Source organism: Microtus ochrogaster (assembly GCF_000317375.1).
Source record: "Microtus ochrogaster isolate Prairie Vole_2 chromosome 14 unlocalized genomic scaffold, MicOch1.0 chr14_random_1, whole genome shotgun sequence".
In the NCBI taxonomy this organism is placed as follows: Eukaryota; Metazoa; Chordata; class Mammalia; order Rodentia; family Cricetidae; genus Microtus; species Microtus ochrogaster.
Genome location: NW_004949096.1, coordinates 29,976,622 through 30,004,257, shown reverse-complemented (window position 1 = coordinate 30,004,257; position 27,636 = coordinate 29,976,622). Strand labels below are relative to the sequence as shown.

The 27,636-nt window shown below is 50.3% G+C and overlaps 2 protein-coding genes across 2 annotated transcripts; one reads left to right on the top strand and one right to left on the bottom strand.

The window, feature by feature from the left end:
- Positions 1-925: 925 nt before the first annotated feature.
- Strc (stereocilin) lies at positions 926-17,956 on the top strand. Its single transcript, XM_005364339.1, has 30 exons — positions 926-992; positions 2,079-2,864; positions 2,952-2,976; positions 3,859-4,115; positions 4,284-5,278; positions 6,146-6,208; positions 6,302-6,412; positions 6,578-6,744; positions 6,888-7,074; positions 7,196-7,311; positions 7,552-7,684; positions 8,013-8,195; positions 8,592-8,630; positions 8,810-8,977; positions 9,114-9,179; positions 9,638-9,763; positions 10,004-10,062; positions 10,789-10,912; positions 11,017-11,129; positions 12,920-13,055; positions 13,445-13,641; positions 13,787-13,877; positions 14,221-14,377; positions 15,171-15,340; positions 15,894-16,049; positions 16,784-16,926; positions 17,078-17,226; positions 17,327-17,424; positions 17,523-17,670; positions 17,868-17,956. The coding sequence occupies exons 1-30, from the start codon at positions 926-928 to the stop codon at positions 17,954-17,956; spliced, it is 5,319 nt and encodes a 1,772-aa protein (XP_005364396.1).
- A 223-nt stretch (positions 17,957-18,179) lies between these two features.
- Ckmt1a (creatine kinase, mitochondrial 1A) lies at positions 18,180-23,377 on the bottom strand. The gene is made up of 9 exons (XM_026787827.1): positions 23,019-23,377; positions 22,218-22,416; positions 21,917-22,012; positions 21,204-21,425; positions 20,970-21,055; positions 20,701-20,824; positions 19,067-19,201; positions 18,770-18,895; positions 18,180-18,394 (listed from the first exon to the last, which is right to left on the bottom strand). Exons 1-9 carry the CDS (start codon positions 23,162-23,164, stop codon positions 18,278-18,280), a joined length of 1,251 nt encoding a protein of 416 aa, XP_026643628.1. The 5' UTR covers positions 23,165-23,377; the 3' UTR covers positions 18,180-18,277.
- Between the last annotated feature and the right edge of the window lie 4,259 nt (positions 23,378-27,636).

Here is a 27,636-nt window from a genome sequence, read left to right as displayed (position 1 = left end):
AACAGGATTCCTTGTGTAGGGAGTTTAATTTGAGAGAGAAAGAGAAGCTGCAGTATTAGAATGGCTTAATCAGCAGGTCACAGCTCTCTGGGTCTCTTTCCTTACCTATTAATTACCTATGTGGTTCCTGAAGTCCTGCCTATCTCTTAATATTGCAGGATTCTAAGGATTTATTTTTAAGTGTATGTGTGTGTTATCTCTGTGTAGGTATGGGCACATGAGTGTAGTTGTCCCCAGAGGCCAGAGACATCAGATTCCCCTGGACTGCAGTTATAAGCAGTTGTGAGCCACCTAATATGGGTGCTAGGAGTCAAGCTCAGTTCCTCCGCAAAAGCAGCGTACACCCTTACTTGCTGAGCCATCTCTTCAGCACCAATGCTGTGTGAGTCTAGGTAGCGAATTTAAAGTAATAGCTCTCTTCTTTCAGAGTGTTCCACCTTTGAAATGGATCTATCTTAACCAATATCTTTTCTCTGCTGACTGCCCAGTTCCTTTCTCAAATTCCTCAAATCTCCTTTGCCTCTCAGGCTCCTTTTGAACCCTCTTTGTTTGCATTTTTCTGCATTTTACATTTTTTTTTCTGCAGATCCCCAGATTACATTTCTAGTCTCCTGTTCCCATGTATACCTACTTCTCTCTGGTTCCCAACTCAAGCTCTCTCCTTGGCTAATACTTCGAGGGCTCTGCAATCCCCTGTCATTGGTCCCTCTAACAGAAGTACACCCTTCTCCCAAAGCCAAAGGATCAGGTATTCAGTGGCTCCGGTGACAAACCTGATGTCAGGTTACAGATATTGTTTCCTGAGAAGCCATACTACAGTGTCAGAGGAGCCACAGGCTGCCTATAATGCCCTGTCCTCACCTGGCTATTCCTTCAAGGTGAGAATAACCAGCACTCACCTCTAGGACGAGTGTGCGCTGGAAACATGGCTCCGAGCCGCTGGCCCCTGCCGCCTGCACTGCTGCTGCTGCCTCTGCTGCTCTCACACAAAGGTGAGACATGAAGTAGGCTGGGCATGAAGGAGAATATTCTTTCCCATCTTTTAAAAACTGTGTGTGTGTGTGTGTGTGTGTGTGTGTGTGTGTGTGTGTGTGTGTGTGTGAGAGAGAGAGAGAGAGCAAGAGAGAGAGAGATAGAGAGAGAGAGAGAAAGAGAACGAGCTTTCCCCTCTTTTTAAAATTCTGCATGCACACACACACAAGGAACCATGACACTCAGGTAGAGGTAGGAACAACTACTGGGCTTTGAACTCAGATCGCCAAGCTTGGCAAGAGATGCCTTTACCTACTGAACCATCTCACTGGCCTCACCGTTCCCTTTAATAAGGCAAGAGTGTGCAGGCTAGCTGAATATGGTAGCTTGTGCCTGTGAGCCCAGCACTCTGAGGCAAAGGATTGAGAATTGAGTCCAGCCTGGATTATATAGAGAATCGTTGTTTTAAAAAGTCTATAAATAAGCCTAGTAGTGGTGGCGTGCGCCTTTTATCCTAGTACGCGGAAGGCAGAGACAGGTAGATCTCTGTGAGTTGGAGGCCAGCCTGGTCTACAAGAGCTAGTTCCAGGACAAGGCTTCAAAGCTACAGAGAAACTCTGTCTCGAAAAACAAAAGAAAAACACAAACACAAACAAAAACAAAAAAGTCTGTAAGTAACAGTGTGGAGGTTAGATAACAGCTAACAGACAAGGAAGAGGGCAGAGATTGGTGCCGCACTAAGGCTCGGAAAGCAGACCAAGACTCCCCGTAGAGCAGCGGTTCTCAACCCTCCTAACCCACCGATCCTTTAACACGGTTCCTCATGCTGTGGTGACCCCCAACCGTAAAATTATTTTCATTGTGATTTCATAACTGTAATTTTGCTACTGCTATGAATCATATTATAAATATCTGTGTTTGTGATGGTCTTAGGCCACCCCTGTGAAAGTGTCCTAACCCCAGAGGGGTCGTGACCCACAGGGTGAGGAACACTGCTGTAGGCTAAAGTAAGCTCATTTCACTTTATCTTCAGCAGTGCAGAGGGGAAAGGCTACTTTGGGCTTTAGGCTTTCTCGTTTGGTGACTTCTCATCTCTCTTCTTATAGTGACTTTGGCCCTTGCTGGGCCTCAGTCCTTGGATCCTGCTCTCTCCCTTCTGAAGTCATTCCTCTCCAGTCTGGACCAAGCTCCTCAGCGTTCCCTCAGCCAGGCACGGTTCTCTGCATTCCTGGCCAACGTTTCTTCTTCTTTTGAGCTTGGGAGGATGGGGGAGGGACCAGTGGGAGAGCCCCCACCTCTCCAGCCCCCTGCACTTCGACTCCATGACTTCCTTGTGACACTGAGAGGTAGCCCAGACTGGGAGCCCATGCTAGGGCTTCTGGGAGATGTGCTGGCGCTCCTGGGACAGGAACAGACTCCCCGGGACTTTTTGGGGCACCAGGCAGGTGTCCTGGGTGGACTTGTAGAGGTACTGTTGGGAGCTTTAGTTCCTGGAGGCCCCCCTGCTCCAACGAGGCCCCCATGCACCCGTGATGGGCCGTCCGACTGTGTCTTGGCTGCTGATTGGCTGCCTTCTCTGATGTTGTTGTTAGAGGGTACACGCTGGCAGGCCCTGGTGCAACTGCAGCCCAGTGTGGACCCAACCAATGCCACAGGTCTGGATGGGAGAGAACCAGCGCCTCACCTTCTACAGGGTCTGTTGGGCTTGCTTACCCCAACAGGAGATCTGGGCTCTGAGGAGGCTCTTTGGGGTGGTCTGCTACGCACAGTGGGGGCCCCCCTCTATGCTGCCTTCCAGGAGGGGCTGCTCCGCGTCACTCACTCTTTGCAAGATGAGGTCTTTTCTATTATGGGACAGCCAGAGCCCGATGCCAATGGGCAGTGCCAGGGAGGTAAGTGCTGACAGGGTGAGGGCTGGGTTGTAGCAGGGAAAGAAGCTATGACTAGGCTCGTTTTCTTCTTTGCTCTTTCCCTCCTAGGGAACCTTCAACAGCTGCTCTTATGGTAAGTAACAGGAGACCTCCACTTCTGGGGAGTTGGGTCTGAGCAGTCTGTAGGGGGCGTGCTGAAGGCTTTAGCCCCCAGAAGTCAGACAGCTATCAGGAGGAGTGTGGATTAGTGGTTTTGGAGTGTGATGCCTGGATTGGTTTCTAACTCACCTTCTTCGTTGTCATGTGACCTTGGAAGACACATCACTTTTGCTGTGCCTCACTTTCCCCATTTGTGAAACAAAGTAATCACTACTGCAGAGTTATTGTGAGGAATAAAATAAGCCCGGCAGTGGAGGGGCACGCCTTTAATCCCAGCACTCGGGAGGCAGAGGCAGGCGGGTCTCAGTTCGAAGCCAGTCTGGTCTACAGAGCGAGTTCCAGGATAGCCAGGGCTGTTACACAGAGAACCCTGTCTCAGAAAACTAAAAACAAAATGAGAGAGAGAGAGAGAGAGAGAGAGAGAGAGAGAGAGAGAGTTGATGAGGTATAAACCAGTTAGAATAGTGTAGTGTCTGACATATAGTGCCTAAGACATATTCGCTAGTAAAGATGGGACTGGAGTGGGGCACACAGATGCCTGGGCACCTCTATTTCAGTGTGAAATGCCGGAGCACAATTGGACATACTCAGTCGTCAGGATGATTTCCTGATATGAGGCCAAACAAGTGTGTTTAAGCTTCCTAAAACCAGATAAAGAAAGCAAGTAGGATAGGACCAAGTGGATAGAACTAGGCTGTCCCAGGCAGTTTTGTGTCCTTTCCTCTACCCCAGTATTCAAGCCAGGAAAAGCCTATGCTGGTCACACCCCCTAGAGAGCTCTGAGCTAGGTTCAGAATCTTCAACTGGAGGAAATGTGGCCTGATCCCATCCTGCTTGCTCCTCCCTGTGCACCCAGGGGCATGCGGAACAACCTTTCCTGGGATGCCCAAGCGCTGGGCTTTCTCTCTGCAGCACCACCACCACCCCCTGCCCTTCTGCGCTGCCTGAGCAGAGGTGTGCCTCTGCCCAGGGCTTCCCAGCCTGCAGCTCACATCAGCCCCCGGCAGCGGCGAGCCATCTCTATAGAGGCCCTCTGCGAGAACCACTCGGGCCCAGAGCCACCCTACAGCATTTCCAACTTCTCTATCTACTTGCTCTGCCAGCACATCAAGCCTCCTACCCCACCGCCCCCTCCTGCCACCTCACCACCCCCTCCTGCCACCTCACCGCCCCCTCCTGCCACCTCACCGCCCCCTCCTGCCACCTCACCGCCCCCTCCTGCCACCCCACCGCCCCCTCCTGCCACCTCACCGCCCCCTCCTGCCACCTCACCGCCCCCTTCTGCCACCCCGCAGCCCCGTCCTAGCACGGCTGTCATCTGCCAGACGGCTATATGGTATGCAGTCTCATGGGCACCACGTGCCCAAGGTTGGCTCCAGGCCTGCCATGATCAGTTTCCTGATCAATTTCTGGATATGATCTGCGGTAACCTCTCGTTTTCTTCCCTGTCTGGCCCCAACCGTCGCTTGGTAAAGCAACTCTGTGCTGGTCTGCTCCCACCCCCCACCAGCTGCCCAGAAGGCTTGGTCCCTGTGCCCCTTACCCCAGACATCTTCTGGGGTTGCTTCCTGGAGAATGAGACACTGTGGGCTGAACGGTTGTGTGTGGAGGAGAGTCTGCAGGCTGTGCCCCCCCGGAACCAGGCATGGGTGCAGCATGTATGTCAAGGTCCCACTTTGGATCCTACTGACTTCCCACCTTGCCACGTTGGACCCTGTGGAGAACGCTGCCCAGATGGAGGCAGCTTCCTGCTCATGGTCTGTGCCAATGACACCATGTATGAGGCCTTGGTTCCCTTCTGGGCTTGGCTAGCAGGCCAGTGCAGAATAAGTCGTGGAGGCAATGACACTTGCTTTCTAGAAGGCATGCTGGGCCCCTTGCTGCCTTCCCTGCCACCTCTGGGACCATCCCCACTCTGTCTGGCTCCTGGTCCCTTTCTGCTTGGCATGTTATCCCAGTTGCCACGCTGCCAGGCCTCTGTGCCAGCCCTCGCCCACCCCACACGGCTGCATTATCTCCTGCGCCTACTGACCTTCCTTTTGGGACCAGGGGCTGGGGGTGCTGAGACTCAGGGGATGTTGGGCCAAGCTCTGCTGGTCTCTAGTCTCCCAGACAACTGTTCCTTCTGGGATGCCTTCCGCCCAGAGGGCCGGAGAAGTGTGCTGAGGACAGTCGGGGAGTACCTGCAGCGAGAAGAAACCACCCCACCAGGCTTCGAGCCCACTGTCGGCCTTGGCTCTGGTCTGAGCAAGGTGGAGCTCCTCTCCTGCTTCAGCGTGAGTACAAACGCCCTGGAGCAAGGGAAGGGGCCTCAGGAAGTTTCTGGAATAGAGAAGGAAGGAGTAGTGTGGTACTCCAGTGACGAGAACACACCGCTGTAGAGCCTGGCTGGCTTGGGCCGCTAACCTCGGCAGGTCATTCTGTCTTCTCATCTGTAATCTGAGTGAAAAAGATACTAACTTTTAGGGTAGTTGTGAAGGCTCCGTGGAATGCAACATGCTTAGCCTAGTGCATGATTCAGAAACATGCCATAAACTCCATTATTCTGTCACACTCGTGATTCTCCCGTGGCCTGCTACAGGAAGTACAGGGTTTTAATCCTCTCCCTAACAAGTGAGAGCCGTGGGCTGGAACGTAAGAGTGAAAAAGAAAGGCTTAAGGGACTGCAAGTTAGAAAACAGGTCAGGTTCATCTGCCACATAAATTACCGTGACCTCAGGCAAGCGATGTTTTCCTGTTGCCGCTTCTTTCCGTATGACGAAAGGAGCTTTCAGTGTGTTAAATTTCATCATTACTTTGTTGATTATCTGTTATGTAAAGGCACTTTGTGAAATTTTGTTAGTTCATGTCAGGGCCACTTTTTCAAGCCTTAGACTGAACAAAATGGAATTATTTACAGTGATTATAGTCTGGTTCAGGCTTACATGTATTTGTGGAGCCAACTATAAGCCTGGCATAGGAGACCGTACGAGACAAGATAGGACATGGCCCCAGACTGAATGGGGCCTACCATCTGAAGAGATGTGCATACGAACTTCAGAGGAAGGGCGTACAAGCATCCCCACAAGTTGAGCTAAAGTCCCTGGGGAAGCTTGAGGAGGAGCAAAAAAGACAGGGCTCTTCCTGCATTTCCTTCTCACTAGCCTGTACTGTGGGATCTACTCCAGAGGGAGAAGAGTGTTTGGGTCCTGAAAATTCTAGTGCAGGTAGGTGGAGGAATGCCTGGGTGGCTGAGGGACAGCTGTGGCTTGAGACGTCTGCTCACTAAGGTCAGACCCACCCTAGCCTCCTGTTCCCAGGCCTACCTGCGCATGCCTCCAGAAGATCTTCAGCACCTGGTGCTCTCAGCGGAGATGGAGGCTGCCCAGGGCTTCCTGACACTCATGCATCGTTCCTGGGCTCAGCTGAAGGTGGGCAGAGGGAAGGGGAGCAGGGAGAAAAGGAATAAAGAGATCAAAGGCCCCCAGACCCTAGTGTTCTGGGGGATTGCTTCAGTGACAAGGGGAACCCTAAAGAGGAGGTGGCGAAGATACCGGATGCCCTCAGAGGCAGCATCCGTTTCTGTGTTCTCACAGGTGCCGCCGTCTGAGGAGCAGGCCATGGGTCGCCTGACGGCCTTGCTGCTCCAGCGGTACCCACGCCTCACCTCCCAGCTCTTCATCGACTTGTCACCGCTCATCCCTTTCTTGGCCGTCCCTGACCTGATGCGCTTCCCACCGTCGCTCTTGGCCAATGACAGTGTGTAAGCACCACCCCCGCCTCTGTCAGAGTCAGGTCAGAGTTCACCTGCAGAGGTCCCGTTCAGAGCTCCCCGCCCTGTCCACAGTGACAAGACTGCGGCAGAGAGGGTATGAGAAAAACGTTAGCACCTGTTACTCTCCTTAGCCTGGCTGCCATCCGGGATCACAGCTCAGGAATGAAGCCCGAACAGAAGGAGGCCCTGGCCAAGCGCCTGCTGGCCCCTGAGCTGTTTGGGGAAGTGCCTGATTGGCCCCAGGAGCTGCTGTGGGCAGTGCTGCCTCTGCTTCCCTATCTTCCACTGGAGAACTTTCTACAGCTCAGCCCTCACCAGGTAGGAGAATCATCTTTATTTGATCACACCATCCTCCTCAAGGTGGAATGGGAGGTCAGTAGCATCTCTCCTAGTGGGGTCCCTGTTTCACCATTACCCCACGTCTCCTTCCCCATCTCAGATCCAGGCCCTGGAGGACAGCTGGCCAGTGGCAGGTCTTGGGCCAGGGCATGCCCGACATGTGCTCCGTAGCCTAGTAAACCAGAGCATGGACGATGGGGAGGAGCAAGTACGCAGGTGCGTGGTGGAATCGACTGTAGCCAGCGTGGAAGTGGTAGAGAAGCAGGGAAAGGCCCCTAGGAAGGAAGGGGCGAGAGCGGAGGACATGGCCCTGGCGATCTAGGGGCTCAGAGGGAAACTGATAGATCCTGCTCACATTTCCTAGTTTAGCTTACATGCCTGCTCTGCATACCAAATAGTTCACCCCTGGGTATAGTATCAGTGACCACATGAAGGTCAACTGCATGCCCCCTTCAGGCTTGGGTCCCTAGCCTGTTTCCTGAGTCCTGAAGAGCTGCAGAGTCTGGTGCCCTTGAGTGATCCAATGGGGCCGGTAGAGCAAGGCCTGCTGGAGTGTGCAGCCAATGGGACCCTCCGCCCAGAAGGACGGGTGAGCCCCTTGGTACAAATCGTAAAGACTCCACCCAGGGACTGTATGAGTGACTTGCCCAGTTGCACCAACCGAGGTTAAGCACAGTGGGTCCTAATCCCACTCCCTGCCATCTCTGTTGCTTAGCGCCGACTCATTCTTGCCTCTTTACACCTCTTCCTAGACCTTCCCAATGACTCCTTTTGTGATCTTGAACCAGGTCCACTCTGGTCTCATCCCTGGTTTCAAGTACTTGCCCAAGCCCTGGTAAATCCAGATGTGAGTTTGGAAGGGCATTCCTGGATACAGTTGTATTTTCTCCCCAGTCCCAAGCCCTCCTCTCTTCCAGGTGGCATATGAACTTCTGGGAGTATTGCGTTCATCCGGAGGAGCTGTCTTAAGCCCCCGAGAGCTGCGGGTCTGGGCACCCCTCTTTCCCCAGCTGGGCCTCCGCTTCCTGCAGGAGCTCTCAGAGCCCCAGCTTAGAGCCATGCTTCCTGCCCTACAGGGAGCCAGCGTCACACCTGCCCAGGTGGGCTTGTCTTACTCCCTGAAGCCCCAGTCATGAGAATCACATGTAGAGTATCATCAACCCTTCCTTTCCCTGGGTAAGCCTCTTTCCCCTTTCTCAGCTCAAGAAGACCCCTCAGAGAGGTTGGTCCCTGGGATGGTTGAGAAGGCAGGTCCAGGGACCTGTTTGGGACCTGGCTGATGGGAACTGAGAGCTACCGATTCATTTTCTTTCTTTTTTTTTGGTTTTTCGAGACAGGGTTTCTCTGTGGCTTTGGAGCCTGTCCTGGAACTAGCTCTGTAGACCAGGCTGGTCTCGAACTCACAGAGATCCGCCTGCCTCTGCCTCCCGAGTGCTGGGATTAAAGGCATGCGCCACCATCGCCCGGCTACCGATTCATTTTCTATTCCATTACAGGCTGTTCTGTTATTTGGAAGGCTCCTCCCTAGGCACGATGTGAGTAGCATCAAGTTCTCCGTATCCCCTAGAGGCTCTGGGCCCTGTTCCCATGACTCTTGCCTCGGCTCTGCCCTCCCTGTCAGTTCCTCTCATACCTGTTGCTCTTACTGTACAGGGTTATTGTCTCCAACATCCTGCCCCTCCCTTCTTCAGACCACTTGTCTCTTGTCCCTTAGCTATCCCTGGAGGAACTCTGCTCCTTGCACCCTCTGCTGCCAGGTCTCAGTCCCCAGACACTCCAGGCCATCCCTAAACGACTTCTGGTTGGGGCTTGTTCTTGCCTGGGCCCTGAGCTGTCAAGGCTTTCGGCCTGCCAGACCGCTGCACTGCTGCAGACCTTTCGGGTATGAGAACAGGAGAATGAGATAAGCAAAGATGGGTGGGACACAGCGGGCGGGCACCTTCCTTGTGGTCAGAGACCACACATGCATGCACGCTTTCATGCACACATGCACACAGATACCACTCATTCTCATGCAGGTAAAAGATGGTGTTAAAAATATGGGTGCAACAGGTGCTGGCGCAACCGTGTGCATTCCTGGTCAGGTACGTGCGGGACCCCCAGACTGAGCACCTCTCCATCTTCTGGGTAGCTTCATCGGGCTGGTGTTGCCTCACAAACTCCCCCTACAGAAGCTCTGAGAGTTCAGTGACCTCTGTGCCCACCTAGATCTGAACAGCATCCCAGTCTAGATGCAGAACATTATTGCTCCCATTATCCCACACTGTCAAAGCCAGAAGGCCCGAGATCCTCCAGGCCAGCCTCCTGCTTTCAGACAAAAAGAATGAGGCTGAGAAAAGCTCAGGGACTTCCATTCATCAGGTGTTTAACTAGCTCAACACAACCCCAACAGCCTGCGGCGTGAGGGTTCCTAAGTGCTCACTGCTGCAAGGGCAAATGCCATCCTCCCCGTCCTGGCTTTGATCCCTTTCTGCCCTTCTCTGAGGGCCAGTGCAGAACCTCTCACCTATCACTGCACTGCTGTACCCATCACTGCCAGCAGCCCAGCCCCACCACTTGGCCAGACTGCCTGCTTCCCCTGCTCCCACTAAAGCTTCTACAGCTGGACACTGCGGCTCTTCTGGCGAACCGAAGGCGCTATCGGCAGCTGCCTTGGTCTGAGCAGCAGGTAACTCTTTCTTCTGCCATGGGAACACCCTCTATGCTTTCTCTACTTCGTTTACTCAGCCCTTGCTCTGATAACTTATCCCATATCACTGCGCTCTCTCCCTCCCCCGCCCCCAGTAGGACTCTGGGGAAAGGGGACAGGCAGGAATCACAAAGTGAAGAAATAAGGCCTCATGCTCACCTCTGAGGTCCTTAGGACTGGACCTCTGTTGGGAGCTGTTCCCTCTTTGTCTGTCTATAGGCACAGTTTCTCTGGAAGAAGATGCAGGTGCCTACCAACCTGACCCTCAGGAATCTGCAGTGAGTAGCTTGGGCTAGACAGTCAGTTCAATTCAGTTGTTTTATTATTGTTGTTGTTATTAAGTGCTCATTAAATGGGCTATTATTCCCGCCTAGCCAGCATTCGGGTTTTCTTCCCTCCCCTTGCTTTCTTTCCTCCTTCCCTTCCCCGGTGCCACAGATATCCAGTTATTGCTGTGGGACTCAGAAAACTTGGGCTCACGTCACATCCTTGCTACCAAGAGTCAAATCTCTAAATCTAAGCTTCAGAATTTTTCCTCTTATATAATGAGAATTAAAATAAAGTTATTGTGAAAACTGAATGAAATTAAGGCACATACTATCCTTCACATGGTACCTGGCTCAGTAGAAACTCCTAATAGACATTTGCTGTTCCTAATTTAATTCAAGGTGACTTTAGAGCCACTAGAGAAAGAAGTGGGTATCACTTTACTTACACCTACAGTAAGAGAAGCAGGGGCTTTGGAATCCGAAGACAGCTCTAGTCTCAACTTACTTCCAGTAGACCGATGTTAAGAATATCCCTTGACCTTTGTAGATCTTTGTTTTCTCGCTGCTAAACAGCGATGATGTTATGGGAAGCCAACGATGTTATCTATGTACAAACATTTCACAAGCTGTAGATGACTATCAATGAGCACAGTCTCTGTGTGGTGAGTGCTGATATTAAGGATCAGGCAGGCTATTACATGTGTTAAAGAGCATCTTCCCACCCAATGCCCGCAGGGCTCTGGGCAACCTGGCAGGGGGCATGTCCTGTGACTTTCTGCAGCAGATCAGCTCACTGGTCGATTTTCTCGCCGTGGTGCACATGCTCTACCAACTGCCCACCGGTGTTCGAGGGAGCCTGGTGAGAGGGAGGCTTTAGTGGGAAGCGTGGACTCTGGGCTCAGAATCCCAGCCTCCATGCCCAGCTCTGTCTTCACCCTGCCTTCTCTGCTCAATACCTCCCAGCGGGCCTGTATCTGGGCAGAGCTACAGCGGAGGATGACGATGCCAGAGCCAGAGCTGACTCCCCTGGGGCCAGAACTGAATGAGCTCGACACAAAGCTGCTCCTGGACTTACCGTAAGTGCCTGCCTGGAGATGTGGGAGCCGCAGGATGCTCTCCTTTGAGTGGCCGCTCCTTCTTGGGAAATACCCAGGAGAGGTAGCCCTTTGTCCGGTGGTTTCCTGACGTCATCTACAGTCCCAAACTGGAATCTCTCAAAGATCTTTTACATATCCATCCACTCCCAAGAACGGCCCTGACACAGGCTGGCAATGCCGTGTTGTGGTCATAGGTGAACTTAGGAAAAATCTAGGCTACATTAATGGATGTGTAGATGTGCAGTAACTGAAATGAAGGAGGAAATGATCTTTTTAGTTTGTTTTTTTGTTTTTCAAGACAGGGTTTCTCTGTGTAGCTCTGGCTTTCCTGGAACTTGCTCTGTAGACCAGACTGGCCTCGAACGCACAGAGATCTGCCTGTCTCTGCCTCCCAAGTGCTGGGATTAAGGGTGTGCCCCACCACTGCCTGGAAATGGTCTATTTATGCCCTAGAGGATTGTAATCTGATTAGCACACTGTGTTTTCAGTGTGTTCAGAGGAGTGGATGGGGGCAGGGGATGAAGGGTCTTAAAAAGCCTCCAAGATCCCGAGAAGCTATCAAATAGAGATGTATAGGTTTATTTGTGAGTGGTTCCATGGGGGCAAGACTAGGATTAACAAGATAAAAGTTTAGAATTTTTTTGCACAATGTAATACAACTGAAGTAGTGAGCTCCTGATCAGTTTGTGCTATCCAAACCTAAGCTTGATGGTCGGAATGTTAGAAAGGGGATTCGAGTATGAACTGGGGGAGAGAAGGCTAGTGAGAGACTCCCCCATCCCTGAGATTCTGGTTTATGAGTATCTTTTTAAAAGGGTCTCACTGGCCTAGAACTCACTGTGTAGACCAGGCTGGCCTGGAACTCCTAGAGATCCACTTGCCTCTGGCTTAAAGGCATGTGGCACCAGACTCAACTTTTTTATTTTTTAGATCTTTAATAATTTATTATTTTATTTTATGTGTATGGTTATTTTGCTGCATATATTTCTACACACCAAGTACATCCTGCTACCTACAGAGACCAGAAGACAGTGTCAGGTCCCCTGGAATAGGAGTTCTAGATGGTTGTGAGCTGGGAATCAAACCCTGATCCTCTGGAAGAGCAGTCAGTGCTCTTAGCCACTGAGCCATCTCTCCGGTCTCTAGTTCATGAGTACCTTACCCATGTGCTTACCTTTCTCATTTTCCCAGCCCCTTGCCATCTGAGCTGCAAGTGAGAGGCGGGAAAGGCTGGAGTTAAAGACTTCCTGAAGATGTGAGGATGGTGAAAGTAGCTCATTGCCCATACATGTTTGCAAGATTTCTTTAGATTTTGGTTCTCATACACTTGGCCTTTTTCTATATAGAGAGCACAGGTACCACTTCTGATTTCTGTTTTATTCCTTTTAAAGGCCATTTAAATGTATTTAACTATGTTGATTCTCTAAGATAATGTCGAACCCAAGAACCCGGCCAAGGTAGAAGACCTTGGACCATGAGTCAGAAAACCGGAGTTCCTAGAATGCTAAGAGATTTGAACAGTGTTTAATACCTGGGGCTTTTGAGTTCATCAGATCAAGTGGGATTGTTTCAACGGCTAGTTAGAGATAACCACCACCCTTGAGCTCTCCCTTCCTGAGCCTCGTGGGAACCGGCTCAGGACTGCTGAACGTCAGGTCTGCGTAGAGTCACAGTTTGAGATCTGATTTTAGGAACTTGGGGCTTGTCGATCCCTCCTCAGCTTGGCTCCCTTCCACATGAGTGTCACCACTGTCGAATCTCAATAATAGGATCCAGCTGATGGACAGATTGTCCAGTGATTCCATTATGTTGGTGGTCGAGTTGGTCCAAGGTGCCCCGGAGCAGCTGCTGGCCCTGACCCCACTCCACCGGGCAGCCTTGGCAGAGCAGGCCCTAAAAGTCCTGGTAAGAGCTCACTTCTTCAGACTCAGATCTGCTGTCCTTGGTGACCTTTGCCCTCTTCAGTGCTCTTTCACTTCTAGGCCCAAGCCCTAGACTGCTAACCTACCCACTGGCCTTGGCTTCTAGATCTGCCTCTTGAGTTTTTGATCAACTTCCTTCATGTTTTGTGCTCGTGTTCCTTGGAGTCTAAGAAATCCTTTGGATTCTGCCTCTTGGTCTTTCTCTCTGCTTCTGGCCGAGCTCACTCGGTTTGTAAAGCAGTGAACAAGAGCCTTCATGGCTGCTGAGTTGCACATAGGAGGGGAGGGGGGGTCAAGGGACCTGGTGTCCTGTTCAAAGTGTCTGATACTGTGGGTCCGGTGCATTGTCCAAGGCGTGATGCCTCTCTCCAGGCTCCAAAGGAGACCCCGATTTCAGAAGAAGTGCTGGATACACTGGGCCCCTTGGTTGGATTCCTGGGAACAGAGAGCACACGACGGATCCCTTTACCGATTCTACTGTCCCAGCTCAGTCAGCTGCAGGGCTTCTGCCTAGGAGAGACATTTACCACAGAACTGGGAAGGTTGCTGTTGCAGGAGCCTGTTCTTGGGTATGGTCCTTTGGTAGCATCCTATACCCAGGTCCTTGACCGTCAGCCAGGGTGGCATCCCATCCCATATGCTTGAAGGTACCCTGAGTCCCCAATCTTTTCTCTCAGTTCACTCAACTCCATGTTGTCCCATCTGTCCCCCCAGAAAGCCAGAGTTGTGGAGCCGGGATGAAGTAGAGCAAGCTGGACGCCTCGTATTCACCCTGTCTCCGGAGGCTATTTCCTTGATCCCCAGGGTGAGGTGAAGAAACAAGGAGACTGAGGGGTGGCTCTTGGGAGCTAGGTCATAGAGGACAAAGGAAGGGCAGTCTGTGCCTGGGGAGGGAGGCTGCTGAACAAAGGCAGGACTTGTTTATAGCTTTTGTTTTCCATTTTGTTTGTTTGTTTGTTTGTTTGGTTTTCTGAGACAGTCAGGTGGGCCTGAACTCAGTCTGTAGCCCAGGCGGGCTTAAAATTCGTGGCATCCCTGCTTCAGCATCTCCAGTCCTGAGCCCCAAGCCCTGATGCGAGGATCTTGAAACTATAGCTCCTGGCCCTGACTGCCAGATTGCCTTTCCTTCCCCCTACTCTCTCTTGCAGGAGGCTTTGGGCCCAGAGACCCTGGAGCGGCTTCTGGAAAAGCAGCAGAGCTGGGAGCAGAGCAGAGTGGGTCATCTGTGTGGGGGACCCCAGCTTACCCACAAGAAAGCAGCTCTAGTAGCTGGACTTGTGCAGCCGGCTGCCGAGGGTCTCCAAGGTGAAGCTCCCAAGTCCTCCAGCAGGGCATGTGGGAGAAGGCGGCAAGGCAAACAAAGCAACTGGAAGCCTGGATGGGTGACTGTGGGTGGCTGAGCTTCGGCTGCCGTGTACAAGGCCCTGGGTTCCCTCACGGACACCACAGTGGGGTGGGAGGCTGGGTTCTAGGTGTGCTGGACCTTCTGAGCAGTTTTCCTGCTCCCTGAGTTTTGATCATCAGTAAAGCACAAGGGTTAGAAGATGATATTCAAGGTCTCTTCTAGTTGTCAGGGTCTATAATCCTGGGAGTTTATAACCCATTAAATGTTTAAAGTCGGGTGTGGTGGTATACACACCTGTTACCCAAACCCTTGGGAGTGGAGTCAGGATGATCAGGAATTCAAAGTCAGCCTTAACTACATAGCAGATTTTAAGACCAACCTGGGCTACATGAGACACTGTCTCAAAACAAAACAATTTTTCTTGTTCCCCTCTGACCGGCAAAGTGTGGCGCTGTCTTCTGGGAAATCCCTAGACAGAAGGAGACATCATGAGGCTAGAGACCTGGGTTCTAATTCAGCTCTCATTAAACACCTGAGCAATCTCCCCTGTCTTCCACTTAACAAAGGATGGCCTCGTGATAGCCAGTCGCTTCTGTTCAAATGCCCCTTGAGCCTTGTATTTCTCACTGTCATCGTTCCCTAACCCACGCTGCCCGCACTGCTCTGTCCTCCAAAGGCTAAACAATCTGCAGGTATCACTGGAGGCACTGTTTAGTATTAGACTGACCCTTGGTCTCTGCCTTCTGCCTTCAGAACCCGTACCAAGCTGTGCAGACATACGGGGCACCTTCCCAGCAGCCTGGTCTGCCACACAGATTGCAGAGATGGAACTCGCAGACTTTGAGGACTGTCTGTCACTGTTTGCTGGAGATCCAGGACTTGGTCCCGAGGAACTGCAGGCAGCCATGGGCAAGGCCAAGCAGGTTAGGGAAGGAGAGGCTAATAGGGCCAGAGGGATTAAAAACATGAGGAAGTTGAGTGTGATATGAGACAAAAGGGGGTGAAGACTCGGGTAAGAGGTGGGGAAGCAGTAGGTGAAAGCGAGAGGTTTGGATTCTAAATGGAAGGTCAGGGGGTCAGTACTGAAGAAAGAGCTAGTAGTACAATATAGACAGAGGGCCTAACTGAACGTCTATCAAAAGTGCCCAAGGAGCAGGTTCTTAAAAGGCAATTGCTGGGTCCCATGCTGGACTAAGAATCTAGGGAGTTTGGATCTGGGATCTGCACTTTAGCAGGTACCTCAAGGGGTCTTGTACGTATAGAGTTTAGAATTCGTGGCCTAGAGCTTGCTCTCAACTAGAATCCAGCCTTTCAGGAACCCCTAAACTAGAGAAACTCTCATTTCTCTGTTGTGGAAACTGAGAACAAGACGAGGAGTGTGATCGGACCGGTGTCCCGCAGCTAAAGTCCAAGATCCTGTGTTTGACTCCCAGTCCGGTGCTTTTTCTACTCACATCATCCCTGTCTTCCTCCTAGTTGTGGGGCACTCCTCGGGGATTCCGTCCTGAGCAGATCTTGCAGCTGGGCCAGCTCCTGAGAGGTCTGGGAGAGCGGGAGCTGCAAGAGCTTCCGCTGGTGGACTGGGGTGTGCTCAGCAGTCTGGGGCAAATAGACGGCTGGAGCTCTGTCCAGGTAACACCTTCTTCGCCTTGCCCCAGAATCCATTCTGTAGACCTAGTTAGCAAAAGCCCAAGGGATTTTCTCCTGAGATACTTTCAGGCCATTCTTTCTATCTTTTCTTGATTTCAGTTGTTTTGTTTTTGTAGACAGGGTCTTCTTATGTAGCCCACCCTGGTCTTGACCCTCTTCCAGAGCTGAGGATAGCCTAGAGCTTCTGATCCTCCTGCCTCTGTCTCCCAGATTCTGGGATTGCAAGTGTGTCACCATATTCAGCTTTCTCTTTCTTAATGCTCTATATTAGTGACTTTAGGAGCTCTGTGATTTGTTCTCTGAGGTCCTGGATACATTGTATCCGTTAGCCCCTTTCTCCTCCTAGTATCTTTGTGAGGGAGGGCAAGAATGTTACCTTGATTTTCCTTCACGGCTGTAGGATCTTCTGATGGTTAGAACAAGTCAATATAGTCCAGTAACCCTTCTACTCCCTTCGTCATTTTCCCATCCATTAATTCCCCATGATTTATCTCTCTCTTTTTTTTTTTTTTTTTTTTTTTTTTTTTTTTTTTGGATTTTTTGAGACAGGGTTTCTCCGTAGCTTTTTGGTTCCTGTCCTGGAACTAGCTCTTGTAGACCAGGCTGGCCTCGAACTCACAGAGATCCGCCTGCCTCTGCCTCCCGAGTGCTGGGATTAAAGGCGTGTGCCACCACCGCCCGGCTATGATTTATCTCTCTATCTTGTGCCCTACCAGCTCCGTGCGGTGGTCTCCAGTTTCCTGCGGCAGAGTGGTCGGCGTGTGAGCCACCTGGACTTCATTTATCTGACAGCGCTGGGCCACACACTCTGCGGCCTGAGGCCAGAGGAGTTACAGCACATCAGCAGCTGGGAGTTTAGGTTACCTATGGAAGGTCTGGGGTGGCTGTGCTGTGGTGGAGACGGGCTCACAAAGGGGTGGGCCCGTGAAGGAAGGGAGTCCCTTTGAATTCATCTCTTCCTCCATCATCGAAGCTGAATTCTTCCTCCCCTTCTTCTGACTGTTCCACAGCCAAGCAGCTCTCTTCCTGGGCAACCTGCATCTCCCATGCTCTGAGGAACAGCTAGAAGTTCTTGCCTATCTCCTTGTGCTGCCTGGCGGCTTTGGCCCAGTCAGTAACTGGGGACCTGAGATCTTCACTGAAATTGGCACAATAGCAGGTGGGGAAGCTGGGCCACTGATTGTCACGAGTGGTCAGGGTTTTGTTACTACATCGTGGGTGGATTGTGATAGTGAGATGTGTTCTGCTCCCTTCACCAGCTGGCATCCCGGACCTGGCTCTTTCAGCATTACTGCGGGACCAGATCCAGGGCCTGACTCCTCTTGCCATTTCTGTCATCCCTGCTCCCAAGTTTGCGGTAAGTTTTGGTGGACTGGGACCTAGAGTTCTCAGAGGGAGAGTTGGGTCCCAAAGGGTTCCATGGATGTACTGACTCCTGTCCTTGCCTCTGTCTAGGTGGTATTCAACCCCACCCAGCTGTCCAGTCTCACTAGTGTCCAGGCTGTAGCTGTCACACCTGAGCAAATGGCCTATCTGAGTCCTGAGCAGCGACAAGCAATTGCATGGGCCCAGCACGAAGGGAAGGAGATCCCGGAACAATGGGGTAAGTGACCTACTGCCCAGCGTGAGAAGCTGTCATCTGACCCAGAGTCCAAGTCCTAACTGGTGCTGTCTGGCCCTCTGCCCACGTAGGACAGTCTCTGGAGTAGAGGGCTCTATACACAGAGAGCTCGTTCTGCAGCATCAAAGGCTCCTGGGGAACAGACCGTGATATTCTTCCCATTCCTTGTCTCGTTACAGGTCGAAGCTCAGCCTGGGGCCTCTATGACTGGTTCCAATCCTCCTGGGCCCTGGCACTGACCCTCAGCTTTGTTGGCTTCCTGTTATGATACTGTTCCTTCAGTTGAGGGAGAAAGCTTGCACCATACTGAACATATTGTGCATGGCAGTGTGTTCTAATTCTTCTCAGGAGGGACATGGGTGATGCGCTCACCGCCCACCTGAGAAGCAGCGCTCCCGGCATATGTGGCTCCTGCCAACATGAAGGACCCCACTCTTTGTTTTCACTTCCTGCTTCCTCCTCACCACCCCAACAGAAAGAACACAGACAGCTGGGACATAATATGGAATCTTTACTAGGACAGGGAGTGAGGGGCAAGTAGAACAGGCCACCATTAAATATGCTTATTTCATTTGCTGGGGATGGGGAGTTAATGTTTGCCATGGACAAGAGGTGCGGGGATCCGAATATCCTGTCCTCTCTCCAGACGCCGTTCACAGTCAATCAAATAGTTCACTCCGTCGATGACCAGCTGCACCAGCTCCACCTGCAGGACACTCCTCCTTGATCTCTATGTCCCGCAATCTATCTGAGCTTCTTTGTCTCTTCTTTTTATTTATTTACAGACAGGATCTCGCTATGTAACCCTGGCTGGCCTGGAACTTGCTGTGGAGACCAGGCTGGCCTGGGATTCTCGGGAGATCTCGCTGCCTCTGCTGGTCTTAAAAGCCTGAGCCACCTTGCCTGGCCTGAGTTTCTTTCTTAGTTTCTTTCTTTCTCTTTCTGATCTTGTATCTCTGAAAACGCATTTTTTTCACTCCCCTCCCCCACTCAACCTGGACTTTATTTCAGACTTTATTACATTCCTAAGGCTCACTCACTGTCTCATCGCAATTCCTCAACCTAATTCATAAGACCTCACCTCTGACTTGCCAAGTCGGTCCAGATTAGAGATGTCAAAGACACTGCCTGTGGCAGCAGTGTCCACGCCTCCTGTTCCGCGCTTTTGGAGTCTTAAGTTCTCCAAGATCTTTGGGAAACGGTTATCCTATAGGCAAGATAGAAATCATGGGCAGGTCAGTAGAGGCAGGGGCTGTTCCTACCTTGCTCTTGTCCTTTAGCCATGATGATACGACTGGCTCCTTCCAGAATGCCTCCTCCCTCCTCATCAAACCCCACTTCTCACTTACACCCCTCTCTAACCCCACATTTCCTTTACTTTGCTTAGCAGGGGCAGTTTGATGTGCACTCCTGCCCGAAGTCCAGTGCCCAGGTTAGATGGACAGGTCAGGATGTATCCCAAACGTTCATTCCACATGAACTCCCAGCCTCGTTCCTGGATCAGCCTCTCCACCTGTGCCAACAGAAGTTCTGTTGTGAGAAAATCAGGGACGGACATATCCCTCGTAGTTAGCCCTACAAACACTCTAGAAATATGTCTCCAACAAGAAGCTCGAGGATGGATGAATGACATGCTCTTTGTTGTTAAAAATCATTGTCATCACACATGAAAGGTAACTTTGATATTGCATTATATGCATACCGGTAAGATTGTGGAAGAAACCTGAGGGAACAATGAATACATTAAAGGTGACCTATGAAATGAACGGAAGTGGTAGACAGAACAGAGAAATGGCTGATTGTTCCACGAGTTCTTCTTACATCAATTATCTCTTTAACAAAGAGCAGAGGGTCCCTTCGGACAGAAAGGGGATGATAAGAGAAGCAGGAGAGCCTACTCTTGGCTGGAGAAGGAGCACGTGTAATAGAGAGAAACAAGAAAGTAGAGCCAAGAAGCCAGGTCCAGAGGTACATGTGTGAAAATGAGGGGGTACAGGAGGGGTCCCTGTTTTTCCTGACCAGCCTAACCACCATTAGAATTGAAGAGACTGGGGTCTTCCAGGATAGATACAAAGACCACTACCCAGGGATAAGTAAAGATGATACCCTATAGCTCAGAAGGAATCATAAGCCTGAAGCTAAACATGCTGAAGCTAACACTTATTGCAGGACAATTATTTTGCCTGCATTATGTCATTTCATCCTCACAACCTAAAATATAAGCAATCTTATTATCTCAACTTTATAGGTGAGGAAACTGAGTCATATAATTAAAGAGTATTTCTTTGCCCACTCATAAAACATTATCCATCCCTTGCCAAAAATAGTATAGCTTCCCAGCTAGAATCTAAAAGGGAAGCTCTCTTTCTTTACAAGTCCAAAAATAGAACTGTAGATACAAGAATATATAAGGATTAGATCTATGGAAGCTTCTAACACAGAATTAAATATAGAGACCCAACCCATATAAGACACAAACTCACCTCTCATCTAGAACCATACATTGTAGAACAGAAGCCATTTCAGCCTCCACTTTTCCTAGTCTCTCTCCCCTTCTCAGCTCAAAGCCGAGCTACAATGATAGACAGAATCCAGAGTCGAGGCCCACCTTGGCTCAGAACTGTGTGATGTATCATAAACATACCAATCTCTCACCCGCTACATCAACCCAGGCTCAAACGTTCTCCTTAGCTGCACATCCTACCTCACACCACCCACCCCAGCGCCGGTTTGTCATATCATTGGTTCCTTCTTTGCATTACTTGGCAAAGATTATGCTTTATTTCCTTCCTTAGGTGACTGACATTCTTCCTATTTCAAGAGTATTATCTGACCTGGTTTTCAAGGGTGGCCCTATTTGTAACTATTGGCCTCGCGTGGTTAATGATTAACCTTTTCTACTATCAGAAATACCCTGGGTTGGTTGACAAATGATATAGCCAATCTGCCTATGATGCTCTTGGGTTTTTCTCATTTCCTCCCACTTAGCTCCCTTGCACACCCTTCTCCAACCTCTTTGAGGCCCCGGCAGAATCTTTCAAACACTCTCTTCATGTTGCCTCCTTTCTCCATAGAGATGACCCGTGTGTGGTCCTCCTCGTTCACCCAGATCAAGAAACTCTTCTCATTGTTGTGCCTGGGGGCAGGAGGTAAAGGGATCAAGACAAGAACTGGGGGACAAGTGTGTGTATGTGTGTGTGTTTGCGCACGCGCGTGTGTGCACACATGTGTGTGTATCTCACACACACAAGAGAAACAAAAAAGGTGGATCAGCCTCATACCAGATTCCCCGGGCATCTGGCCAGTCTCTAGCCATTCCTGCTGCGGTCAACAATGGGGACACAGGCTTATCAAACAGAAAATGGTCCTGAGGAGAATAAAGGGATTAGACTTAAGAATTATCACAGTATTGTCTGGGCCTCTCAAAATCCATTTATCTTATCTGGCCCAGCCTCCCCTCTGACCCTTTCCCAGCAACTGCTCCCATAACCCAGTTCCCTCTCAGGGCCCCTCACGTCTATAAGCTGTTGCTGCTCAGCCTCCGTCATCTCACTGAGCCGATAGTATCGTCCAGCCAGGTCACCCTTCAGACCGCTCAGTGCGTCCACCACCACACGTTCTACCTCTCGTCGCTCTGCCCGCGTGCAGGCTGGAGGCAGACTGAGTCCCCTGATGCTTCGGCCAGTTCTGACTCTTGAGGACAATACATACCTCTCGTCAAAGTAGCCGGAACGGATCTGAGGAGTCAGAGAAACGGAGAAGTCACAGTCACACAACAGGTGGAAGCTCTTAGGGACTATAAAGCACTCACTGGAAGGGAGGACACACTGGACAGGCAACTGAAGAGGACATTGTGACCATTTCTCCAAACTTCCCACTTTGGTTACAGCCTTTTGGGGGGGGTCTCTCCTGAGCCTCCCGAGAACTGAGATTACATGTGTGAGCCACCACACCCAGCCAAGGCATCATCACTTTTTAAAGAATATTCTTTCACAATTTCATACACGAAGTGTACTTTGATCATATTCTCCCCAACCCCATTATCCTGACACAGTCTCTCTTATCCGCTGTCTTCATATCTGCTAGTCTCCAAGATAGCTACTTCTTTCTCTTATCACTATCGAAAGCTTAGCAGTATAACCGTGAGTCAGGAAGCACGGTGTAACGATTAGCGATACAGAACACTGTGCACAGGCCACACAAATCGCAGGTGTCAGAGTTGGCTCACTTTACTGGCATCAAGGTCAGTGGTGTGCTTCATTGTTCGGGGGTCATATCCGTTGTGTCTCTCCTGGATCACAGGGTCAAAGAGTTCAGCAAATACCTGGTAGGGAGTGAAGAGGGAGAAGTGGTTATAAAGAGGAACTCCTTCCTGGGATTCAACTGTAGATGGATTTCACTGGGTCAGAAATGTGAGTACAGACAGTCCAGAGTCTTGAGGGAACAGACACGAGGGATCTCCAGGGGGAAGGAACTGGGATTTCCGGGAAGGTGGCTTGGGTCACCAGGGAGACTCTGGGGCCCCCTACCTCGTAGGACTCCTCATCTCCAGCCACCATGCCCACAGTCTTGATGAAGGGGTGGCCAGGGTTGTCCACGCCAGTCTGGATGCACTGATCTAGAGTCCAACCAGTGGGTGTGGTCTTGTCGCAGAGCCGTGCATAGACTGCTGGGGTCAGGTGACTGGCCATGCAGTTGTTGTGCTTTCGGAGGTCTGGGTACTCAGCGCTGAGAAGGGGGTACCCAGTAACCATGGAGGGAGGGCACAGGAGACTAGACCTACTGGTGTCAGCTGGGAGCTGTCCAGTGAGCCCTGTCTGGCTTTGCTCCTTGGAAGGAGGGGGAATTAGAGGTAGGCTAAATATTGATAATCGGTTTTGGGGATTTCCAGGGTCTTTTTTTTCTCCCTAATAGTTCTAGATGTCTGTGGCTGCCTCAATTCCCCCAGACCTACACAGTTCCTTTTCTCTAGTGAGCACAGCATTAGGGGTGGGGGAGGGGAAAGACTCGGGGGAATTAAGGAGAACAAGGAGAATAGGTCAAGATGGGGAAAAGGTAGTTTTTAGTCATGCAATAAGGGATTTGGTTAGTGGGTGAACCTAGACTTTGCAGGCCAAAGCTGGCTTGGAGGCATCGGGTGACAGGTTCTTAGACATGTTCTTGCCTTACGAATTTGGCCCTACTCCTCCTATACGGCTGGGATCTCCAAACTGTACAGAAATCCATCTTCAGGGGCCCTGTCTATTGCTCAAGACATCCTTTCTAGCCCTTCGGTTCCCATCACCACCACCACCCCCAGCCCCCACCTCGTGCGTCTCAGGCACTGATACCTTGGGGGATACAGTCTCCGTTCACTGGCGGCTCGTACAGATTCCGGGCGGAGCAGAATCCCAGCGGCGAGAGACCCAGCTCCAGCCAAAGCCAGAAGTCTAAGTCCGGGGCGGGCAGACAGCAGACGGGAGAAGGGACCAGCCATGGTTTAGGGATGCGGCTACTGGATTCGGAGCAGGATCTGGAGCAAGTCTGGAACTAGGAGGGAGGATGCAACCGAGTAGAGAGAGAGCCTGAGCTGGGTCCGAGGCTGAAGCCAAAATAGGGGTCACGATGAAGGCTGAAGCTAAAGTGGCAGCCGGTGCCAACCAGGCTGCAGGAGAAGCGCAGCGAGAAAGCGGCCAGCCAGAGCAGAGGGAGGCCCCAGCCGCAGTCTCCGGGGGTGGGGCTCACTCAGGCTCCGCCTTCCCGCCTGCCACCGCGCTAGGTGTGCGGGGGTGGGGTTGGGTAGCACCAGCCAGGTAATTAGGGAGGCCGGAGACTCACTCGAAGAGGTTGGGGACGTAAGGCCCACCAAGAATGAGGGCAGTCAGATTTCAGCACCAAGTGGAGGACAGCACCACGGGGTTGCCGAATTTGAAACCCCCTTCTCCCGTGCACCCTCTGTGTAATCCGAAACCCAATCTTGCCTATTTTGTGGGTATGGGGGGGAGGGGGGGATGACATTGACCAGTCTCTTCTCTGAATTCGATCTGCACGCAATCTCACCATTTTTCCCAGGAGAGGCAGCCACAGGAAAACCACAAAATAAACAGATAGAAGAGGAAGACTGAGAGAGCGCGGGGCAGAACAGACGCCCCGCTGCTTGCCTCAAGGTCACCTTTTCCCAGGAACCAGGAAGAGGAAGGGGAACTCCCTGCTACACCCTTACCATACTTTCCTAATAAGCAGAGAAAGGCTTACTTGAGAAGAATCAGGAACCTATTAGCTTTATCCCATCTGTGATGTCTCCCCTCATCCACACTGCCCCCAAATCTTCAGCTTGGCTATCTCCTGCCTCCATTTCTCATGGGGCCCTACCTTTTTTTTTTATGTCCTCCCCTACTCTCCCCTACTTCACCTTTGATCTTTTTTTCTTCCTTGATTCTAGGCTCAAACCTGTCTGCTGTTGACAGGACTCTGGAGTCCTGTCTGAAGCTTGCCTACCTGTTGATTGCTCTGGGCGTGGGGCTGGGGCTGGGCAGGGAATGGTGAGTTTCTTCTCCTTCTCTCCCTCCTCTGCAGCTGGCAGATCCTGAACTGGAGGGGAATATAAAGAGAGAAGGAGGAGGGTGTGGTGAGATGATTGGGTGTGGAATGGAACAGGCAGGCACAGGTCTCCTGAACCACTAGGATTTCCTCTCTCGGCTTTCAACACAGTTTAATCTGGAGAGAAAAGGTTGGTGGCATCCAAGGGCAGAAGGTCATCAAGAAATCTGTGCCTTTTTCCTGGTCCCCTCTCCTGTGAAGTGCATGTTCAGACTCAAAAGGATTGTTTCCACACTAGACGTGGGACTAGGTGCAACTTGACTTTTATTATATCAGGAAGGGGAATAAAATCCGGAGCTGAGATAGGGACCCAAGCCTTGGTGTGGAGGGCCAGCCAAGGCAGTGCGGACATATTGGCATTAGTATATCTTCCTTAAGCTTTCTGATGTTCCAAAAGACAGTAAGATATTTGGGAATCTTTTTTTCTTTTTCTTTTGTTTTTTTCTGAGATAGGGTTTCGCTATCAAGCCTGTCCTTGACCTAGCTCTGTAGAGTAGACTGGCCTCGAACTCACAGAGGTCCTCCTGCCTCTGCCTCCCAAGTGCTGGGATTAAAGTTGTGCGCCACCACCACCCTGCTTGATATTTGGAAATCTTATGAATCTTCGGAAAAAAAGAATTGAAAGACCTGGATAAATCCAGACCCTCCTAGCAGGAAACAATAGAGTCAAAAATCTAAACTGGGAGAAAAGAATCAGAAATCTAGGATTAGCTGGTTCAGTTTCAGGAACTAGCTGAAGATAAAGTTAGATTGTAATCTTGAGTATAATCTTGAGAAACAGGGAGTTGCCCCCTTGTGATCATTACTGGCACTCAGAATTTTCTGTGACGCCCTCCCTACCCCTTTCAGATTACTGGGCTGTGGTTTCTTCCTTAAAAAAAACCCACTCCCAGTTACTCAGGGTCGAACTCCTCCCCTGCGTGGGTTTATGAGTCTCAGCCCCAGTGCACTGGTTCCTATCTTGTCGATTAAACCTCGTGTGATTGCATCAAGGACGGTCTCTAGTGAGTTACGGGGGGTGGGGGGGTTCGTGTTATCCCGAGACTTGAGTGAGAGTCTCCCCACACTGGGGGTCTTTCAGAATTACCCTTCACAGTTCCCACTGGCCCCACAAATACACATTTCCTTATTACCCTCAAGTGCCCCCCCACCATGTCTCCTTTTGACTTTGATTACTTGTGGGTATCCTTAGAAGCGAAACACTTCTTTTTGGGGGCTCCATTCCTTGAACCACTTCTCTTGATAAAATACAATTCTCAGAGAATAGTTTGGAATCTAGTGTTGGGGCTTGCTCACTTTTGGAGAGTCAAAAAATGTTACCTCTGCCGTGGGTGCTCATTATCTAGGTAGAGGAGCAGGTATGAGTAAGTAAATATAATTACTTGGACTGTGTGTATTTACCCAGATAAAAGAAGGAGGTAATCTTCCAGAGCGATGGGGCTGTTATTTGGCTGAGAAAGTGTTGGGAGTGGGGGAGACTACGTTGTCAGGGGTGGGAAGAGAGACTAGCAGAAGGGGAACAAAGACAGCTAGAGTAGACAGCAAGTTATTCAAGTTCGGAAAATGCCTTCCTTTGTGAAATAATAGCTCCTCTGAGAAGTCATATATTCGTGTACTTTCCTTATTCTTTGTGAGACCCTGTCAGGTATCTGATGTGTTGTCAATCATTTAAAAAAAAATTACCTCATGGAACTGGAGAGATGGCTCAGTGGCGGCACTTTCAGAGGACTTGAGTTCAGTTCTGGGCAACCACATGGTGACGGGCAACTGTCTATAACTTCAGTTCCAAGGGATCCATTTTGCCTGCATGTTTGTGTACCTGGTGCCCAGAGAACAGAAGAGAACATCACCTTCACAAGCCAGGTGGTGGGGGGCATACACCTTTAATCCCAGCACTCAGGAGGCAGAGGCAGGCAGATCTCTGTGAGTTTGAGGCCAACCTGGTCTACAGAGTGAATTCCAGGACAGGCTCCAAAGCTACACAGAGAAATTCTGCCTTGAAAAACCAAAGAAACTAAAAAACAAAACAAAAACCAAAAAACACCCACACACATGCAAAATAGGTTCTCTTGCATATGGGAAGTAGTTATCTCTCTCTATATACATAGTATTTTATTTATTTGTTAATAGTTATCATTACTAAAAAATAATTATCATTACTAATATTTATTGCTTTAAAGCACTATACAATTACAAGGAAACTGAGAGGTGGCAGTGGCGCACGCCTTTAATTCCAGCACTCAGAAGGCAGAGCCAGGAAGATCTCTGTGAGTTCAAAGCTAACTTGGTCTACAGAATGAGTTCCAGGACATCCAAGGCTACACAATAAAATTATATTTCAAACAAACAAACAAACAAAAACAAAACAAAACAAAAAACAACCTCATCAGCACTCAGGAGGCAGAGGCAGGCGGATCTCTGTGAGTTCGAGACCAGCCTGGTCTACAGAGCTAGTTCCAGGACAGGCTCCAAAGCCACAGAGAAACCCTGTCTCGAAAAACCAAAAAAAAAAAAAAAAAACCAAAAAAACAAAAGCAAAACAACCTCACAAAATCCTACACTTACGAAGAACCTTTATAAGTGGAAGTTATTTCATTGAGAATTAGATCATTCTAACATACGAGTATTTTCTGTGGAATCGGTGAATTTTTACACTTGGGAGATGCTGTAATTACTTGCTCCAATGGTTGGAGTTGCAGAAGAGGTATGAGTATGAACATTATCACTGTCCTTAGAATCATCTCTAGCCACTCAGCAGGCCTTGGGGGGTGGGGGTCAGTAAGTTAAGGCATATAACTAGGAAAGTTGTGAGGTCCCTAAAGTTACAGAGAACAAATGGAGAATTTCAAACTCCTGACCAGGGAAGCCTAAATGAAGATTTAAGAACAACAATATACATAGAAGAACATGCTTTCGTATGATCGTATCTGTCCCGTTCAGACAAGAAATGTCCTTTATGGGCGCATGTGTTGGAACTTGTTTTTCAGCTGATGGACATTTGGGAAGTGATTGTATTCTGAGGGCTCTGGTCTAATCAATACATTTATCCCTTGATAGATTCATAATGTGATGACATTATTGGAACATGGTGAAAGGGAGGATGTAGGGCCTAGTTGGAGAGAGTTTGTCCCTGTGGCATGCCTCGGACAACGCATCTTGTCCTCTGCCCCTTCCTCTCTGTTTTCTATTAGCCAACAAGCAAATGCCTTTTACCAAACCACCCTTAAGTTCTGCCTCTCTCATAGCCAAAGCAATGGCGCTAAGGATCAAAATTTCTGAAACCCTGAGTCAAAACAAATCTCTTTCCCCACGGACTGTCACAAGGAGCAGCAATTGTAGGTGTTTAGTTCCACCCTTACAAATAAGCAC